Raw genomic sequence first — 7,277 nt, 5'->3', positions numbered from 1 at the left:
CCAGATAAACTGTAACCGACAGACTAATTTATTCAGCCGTCTGCTTTTGTTCGGAGAAGTCATGCTTGATTCCTGGCTTTTTGTTTCTTTTTAAGTTTATCTGAAGATATCCCGTGTAATAATGACGCTTAAGACTGTCCTAGTTCCTCAGCGTCTGTCTTTTCTCTGAGAAGTGACCTTGGAATTACATCAGTTGTGGCCAGGAGATCTCTATTGTGAGACGCAGAAAGGTCTTGAACACTGAGCGAGAAAGCGGAGCTCTTCTTAATGTATCCTGTACTAATGTTGGAGAATAGTCAATCCCTATTCTATAAAACTGGTAATCCTTTGTGTGGATTTGCTAACCCCCCCCTTTTACGAGGGAGGTCTCGATCGCACGTTTTTGCATGCAAGTTGAGTCTGAGTTACCCGATTTTGTGGATCTGCTGAAACCGAGTCCCAATCTGCCTCAAATTCGTTTCGTGGTCCTCAAAAAAAAACGGAATAAGAGATCAGTGTCCCAAATTTGTATGAACGGAGAACCAAAAACTGGAGAAAATAATTTATTAACGTATTATTATGAACAACAAACATTTTCCATGTAATCTCATCCAGGTGTAAGGAGGAAGCTAACATTGGGCAACACAAAAAAGTACACGTACAAAAACAAACCTCAAAATGAAGTCAAAACAATTTAGCACTAATAGCTGCTTTTTTAGAAATAATCGACGACATCGCTGTATCTTCTGCCATTTCTTCTTCTAAAAACAAAAAAAAACAAAGACTTGTTGTTTGTAGACAGCCGATTCGAGGCCAGCGGAGTGTAGGGAGATTGTCAAGCGGGATGCGTCGCTACTGTGACAATTTCAAAATAAAGTAACGGAAATGTATTGATGTTTTGGGGGATTTCGTAACTTGGATCTTGTTTTCATACATTGAAACACCAATTTGCAAATCAAAGGAGTTTGTAACCAGAAAATGTTGTATGTAGAAGCAAACTCGTAAGTAGAGGTACCGCTGTATTTATATCAGAAGTTTATGTGCTACAGCAAGGGTGTCAGACTCGGTCGGGTTGGTTCGCGGGCCGCATTAACGTCAACTCGATTTCATGTCGGCCAGACCATTTTAGATATAATATTTAGATTTTTTAATTTTTATTAATGGATTAAAATAACTGAATTAAAAGCCCTGAGTATTCAGTTTTTAATAGATCTAAAACAATGTTTATTCTACCTTTTTCTTATATTTTTAGATTTTACAAAATGATTTTTGAACTAAAAACACAGAAAAAATTGATTAAAAAATTACAATTATTGATTTAAAAGGGGGAAAATCAGGAAATGTAATATACATCTATACTCTTCATTTTATTTTGATCCTAAAACAGAAAGTCGGCACTCATGATTTACTTTCCCGGGCCACACAAAATGATGCGGCGGGCCAGATTTGGCCCCCGGGCCGCCACTTTGGCACATGTGTGGTACAAGAAGGTCTAAAACCTTTCCCTGTGATAAAAGGGTGCGCAATGTTACATTTCAGATGTTTTACACTCCTATTAATTGCGTGTTTTATATCTCCAACTCTGATTCAAAAGGCATAAAGAGCTAGCATTAGACAGTTTTCTTGTTTTCCATATATTATTTTAAATATTGCATTAAAAAGTGGATCAGGAACAAACACTTATTAATTTCAAATGGTAAAGGACGAATGTTTTGATCTCTGACGCATCAACACTTATTCGCCAAGCTTCATAAGGAGTTTTGAAGAAGAAAATAAAGATATCACACAGTTCATGACAAAGAATCCCTCCTTTTTGATCTGTTGTCACTTTAATCAGATTAATAGATCAGTTCTGATGTGGCAACAATCCTCACGCCGTCATTTCATTTTGTTGCGTCCATACTTCCAGATGAGGGACAACTGGTAAAAAGTTGTTGCTAATGTGTACTTGAGCTAGACGGGAGATGACATTTAAGCCAAGTAGCTCGGCGTGAGTCATGTAAATGCATAGCATAGGCAAACAGTGAGTCAAAGTAGAGACATGTTTTCAAACTCGCTATTATCGCGTGAGTCATTGGAAAGAGATGGGGTCTTTGGTACGGTTGTTTATTAACTTTGCGTTCGTAGGGGTGTCCAACTCATCTTTGTCGCAGCGCGTTTTTGCTATTTTTGTTTCTATAGGGACATTACGTCAGTCGACCTTTATTTTAAAGCGTTGGCCATCGTTGATGATGCTGGGGGTCTAATGCATTCTGACGGGGAGGGTTGGCAGTGATCATTTGGGCCGTTAATGGCAGTGAAACAGGGCTGCCATGATTTATCTACTCATCAACGGCTAATTGGTTGTTTTTTGGAGGTGGTTGACCTCGAAATGATCTAAAATGTAGCATTTTTTTTAAAAAATTTGGGACTCATAGGCACCCTCTTAAAGTAACTATTTTTTTAAATATGAGACATGCCGCACTATAAATCTGTTCAAAGTGGGGTGGGAGGGTATTTTTCTATTTTTTATTTTAAAAAAAGGAAACCATTTGTTTTAAAGAAAAAAACCTAAAAAATCCCTCTCTCTTTAAACGACTATTTTATTCATTTTATAAATTGATTCACCAATAAAAATACATATAAAAACAATATTTTAATCATTTTGTAAATCGATTCACCCATGAAAATACAACAACTAGAAAAAACATATAAAAACAATATTTTAATCATTTTTTAAATCGATCCACCCATAAAAATACAATAGAAAAATACTCATAAAAACAATATTTTAATCATTTGTAAATTGATTCACCCATAAAAATACAACAAATAGAAAAATACATATAAAACAAATATTTCAACCATCTTTTGAACATATTAAGAACATTGATAACATTGAGGACAAGTATCAATTTTACATAGATATCACATTTTGGTTCACATGGGTCACATTTGTCTCAAATGTTAATATGTAATAAAAAAAGGGATAAAACATGCAATTTATTTATTTATTTTTTATTCATTTTGTAAATCGATTCACCCATAAAAATACAACAAATAGAAAAATACATATAAAAACAATATTTTAATCATTTTGTAAATCGATTTACCCATAAAAATACAACAAATAGAAAAATAAATAAATAAAACAATATTTTAACCATCTTTTAAAAATATTAAGAACATTGACAACAAGTATCTATTTTATATAGACATCACATTTTGGTTCACATGGGTCACACTTGTGTCTCATATGTTAATGTGTAATAAAAAAAAAGGATAAAACATGCAAAGATGTGACATCTGGAAATTTTAACAGCGTTTTACTCTGAAGTGGGTGCACATGATTTACTTTGTCGGGCCAAACAAAACAACAATGGGGGCTGTGTACTAAACGTTTCTGCTACAAATCAAACACTACTGTGAACAATCTGCCTTGTAATGTTATTTTTCTCTTCTTTAACCCCCCCATCCACTTTGTGTCATCGCAGGTAAGGGAGAGAGCATCATGTCGCCCTGCGTGCTTTTCATCAGCCTGTTTTTAAAAGCAGTCCAGTCTCAAGATTCGCATCCCTTGCAACCTTCCGCCTCCATCAGCGAGTCGTGCGACTCCTTGTGCTCCTGTGAGGCCAAGGACGGCGTTTTCTACATGAACTGCGAGCAGAGAAACATCAGTTCCCTGGGTCAAATCCAAGTCCTGTCCAACGTGCCCTTCCATTTGAACCTTTACAAAAACGACCTGGTCGAGCTTCGCGCCGAAGAAATGGAAGCGCTCAAGAACGCCCTTTCCATCCACGTCGGAGGCAACAGCATACAAGAGTTAGAACCGGGGGTGTTCGGCGCCCTGGGTTCGCTGAAAAAACTCCACATCAATCGAAATTTCCTCGTCACCCTCAAGGAGGACACCTTTCAAGGCCTGGGCAATTTGGAGTTTCTTCAAGCGGACACCAATTTTATCCGGGTCATCGAACCGGGGGCCTTCAACAAGCTGATCCGGCTCAAGGTCCTGATCCTCAACGACAATTCCATCGAGTTTTTGCCAAATAACGTTTTTCGTTTCGTGCCTCTCACCCACCTGGACCTTCGCGGGAACAAACTGCAGACGCTGCCTTACGTGGGCTTTTTGGAACACATTGGGCGGATTATGGAACTGCTCTTGGAGGACAACGACTGGGTGTGCGACTGCGATATTTTGCACCTGAAAATCTGGATGGAGAATATGAGGGGGCAGTCTGCTATCGGGGAGGTGGTCTGCAGCGCCCCGCACAATTTCAAGGGAACCATGCTGGCCAAAGTCAAGCGAGAAGTCCTGTGCCCGTCCCACGCCGACATCAATTTGGAAGAACCCTCAAAGTCACTGGATATGGTGGTCACGCCGTCCTCTAAGGGGGCGCAGGTTCCCAAGTTGACCGACGCCAAAGACGACAACGAAGGCAAGCCACCGACTCCGTCTCAGGTTCCGGGTAGCCCTTGTGTGGAACATTGTTCGTGTCACAATTACCCCTCGGCGGGGTTTTTGATGCATTGTCAAGACCGAGGAATTCAAAAGGTCTCGGATATCGGAGTGGCTCCTCAAAGCCCCACTAAATTGGTCATGACGGGAAATATGATTCAGAAACTCTACAGGTACGACTTTGTTACCTACGACGGCTTGGAACTGCTCAACTTGGCGAACAATAGAATCGAGTACATCGACAACGAGACTTTTCTCAGCCTGAGCAGTTTGAAGAAGCTGCATTTGAACGGCAACCGGATTGAGAAACTGCACCCCACCATGTTTGTGGGTCTGCACAATCTCCAGTATTTGTACCTGGAATATAACCTGATCAAGGACATCGCTCCAGGCGCTTTTAATCCCCTGCCAAACCTTAATCTGCTGTCGTTAAACAACAACCTGCTCAGCTCCCTTCCCGCGCAGATATTTCGCAATGCGCCTCTCACCAAATTGAATCTGAGGAAAAATCTGTTCACGCACCTGCCGGTGAGCAACGTGCTCGATCAACTCCACTCGTTAGAGCAGATTTATTTAGAAGACAACCCTTGGGACTGCAGCTGCGACTTGTTTAGCCTCAAACAGTGGCTGGAAAAACTGAGAAAGGACACCGTGGTGGGCTCCGTCCTGTGCCACACGCCTAAAAAGGCCACGCAGTCTGATCTCAGGAACCTGCGTCACGAAGCGCTCTGCACGGGTTTGGGGACCCACTCTTTGGACGGGGAGGAGAGCGCCACCGCCACGCTGGGCCCCGACGGCGCCGGCAGAGGCCTGCTGGCCTCGCTGACGGACACCGTTCCGCTCTCCGTGCTAATCCTGAGCCTTCTGGTTTTCGTCCTGACCATCATCTTCTGCTCGGCCGGCCTGGTGGTCTTCGTGGTGCACCGACGGCGCCGCCGGGCCAAGAGGAAAGTGGGAGGCGAGCACCCCAGGGAGACTAGCACCAGCAGCCCCATCCACTTGCATTACAGCATGTACGGGCAGAAAACCACGCACCACACCCTGACGCAACGACCCGGCTCGGCCGGCCTGTACGAGGAGAGATCGCGTAGTCCCGTGGTGCAGATCTGCCGCAACCCCACGTACTGCTCTCAGCACAAAGATCACGACAGCGATCTGGATTACGGTCAGGACGGTCCCGGCTCCAAGAATCATGTCTGCCGGAGCATCATGGAGAAAGAGAACACCTCCCCGCTTACCGGGAACCCCGGCTCCAAGTCCCAACCAGGTGAACGCCCTGCCGAATTCGTCACGCTGGGAGACCCCAACTCCTTGTACAGGAACATTCTGGAGCGGGAGAAGGAGCTGCAGCAGCTAGGAATTACGGAATACCTCCGAAAAAACATGGCCCATCTTCAGCCCACCGTGGAAAGGCAAGTCCCGGGGCACCAGGAGGAGTTAAAGCTAATGGAGACAATTATGTACTCGCGGCCGCGCAAGGTCATGCTCGAGCAGACTAAGAACGAGTACTTTGAACTCAAAGCCAATTTACATAGCGAGCCAGACTACTTGGAGATTGTGGAGCATCCGCCGGCGTATAACTGAAATCCAGCAGGGATAGAAAGCGAGCGTGACGTTCCCAAGCAAGTGCCTTGCCCGCTTTCTACTTCCCCGGTGCGAAGTAGGTGTAATGGGCATGTCACTGTAAGTCAAATGGTAGCACAGAATGTAACGGCGCATATAAATTCTTAGCTTTTTGACAGCCATACAATGTAGCTAAGTGGAAGGTGTACTTTTCTTTTTTTTAGGGGTGGGGCCAAATGGGACGTTAATAGACTTTTATTCTCCCTAGATGAATTGATGGGTAAAGACTGGCCCCTCGCCCAGAACCCAAACACCCCCCCACACTCACACTCTTTATTTGTTTAGGATAAAGCAGATGTTAGAAAATTGTGAATTTTGAATCACCACTTGACCTAGAATTGCTGTTTAATCAGTCTATCCTAACTCCGAGCCTGACCTGATTCCACCCTCTGTCAACATAAACCAGCTGGATCGCTCGAACCGGAATGCTCATTGTGTCATGGGCAAGGGGGGGGTTGTACGCTGGGTGGTGGGCTTTTCGGGTCAACGACGTACGTCGGAAATAGAGGAAGGAGCGTGTATGTAAATAGTCTTTTTCTTTCATCGTCTCTGCCGTCCTGCAAAATGTTGGTTTATTTTTCTACGAACGTAGCGGAGGGGTTCTTTTTCTAAAAGGAAAAAAAACAGAGCACTTAGAAGTACAGAACTATCGTCTTGTAAAATGCACTGCGCTAATCAATACGGTGCATGACAATCAACCGAGTCCTGCTGAAGTTTTCATTTTTCATTGTTTTTGCTTCAAAACACCACAATTCATCTGATCCGGGCATCCGTTACGAACTACACGGACCCGTTTGGATTTTTTTCTTCCCCTTTTTATGATCCTAATAAACGCCTTTCTCAACATGGACATGATTCAGGATTCCACTACGTAAGCACACTATCTGTAGCTTTTTAACCTCACGCCACTGCATTATTTATTCTGCACATCTTGTAAATAGTCACGTCGCATTCTATATTTTGTTTTTGTGTGCCTTCAGTGCTGTACAGTCCATAAAGTTGTACCTAAAGAGCAAAGAAAATAAAGAATACAACACAAATACTGTTGCCTAAATGAGAATTTCGCGGATGAACATCGGACGTGGACATCTCCATCTTTGCTTGCTTGATTCCCCCCCCACCCCCCTGCTCTTTTATCGTCCAATCAGCTTCCTGCAATGCGGGCGCTTGTTTTGGGGTTATTTATTTCCCTGCTGTTGTACCCCGGCGTTCTGCGCAATGGCTCAAATCTATCCTTAAT

The 7,277-nt window shown here is 43.2% G+C and overlaps 1 protein-coding gene across 1 annotated transcript; it reads left to right on the top strand.

The window, feature by feature from the left end:
* The first annotated feature begins 3,457 nt into the window (after positions 1–3,457).
* slitrk6 (SLIT and NTRK-like family, member 6) lies at positions 3,458–7,077 on the top strand. Its single transcript, XM_077612759.1, has one exon. It carries the CDS (start codon positions 3,470–3,472, stop codon positions 5,996–5,998), a length of 2,529 nt encoding a protein of 842 aa, XP_077468885.1. The 5' UTR covers positions 3,458–3,469; the 3' UTR covers positions 5,999–7,077.
* The last annotated feature ends 200 nt before the right edge of the window (positions 7,078–7,277 follow it).

Source organism: Stigmatopora argus, chromosome 1 (assembly GCF_051989625.1).
Source record: "Stigmatopora argus isolate UIUO_Sarg chromosome 1, RoL_Sarg_1.0, whole genome shotgun sequence".
Classification (NCBI taxonomy): domain Eukaryota; kingdom Metazoa; phylum Chordata; class Actinopteri; order Syngnathiformes; family Syngnathidae; genus Stigmatopora; species Stigmatopora argus.
Note: the sequence above shows the minus strand (reverse complement) of the source record. Positions and strands in the feature narration are given on the sequence as shown.

Coding starts and splice junctions, on each gene's coding strand:
- slitrk6 (XM_077612759.1), top strand. CDS start 3,470: ATGTCGCCCTGCGTGCTTTTCATCAGCCTGTTTTTAAAAGCAGTCCAG.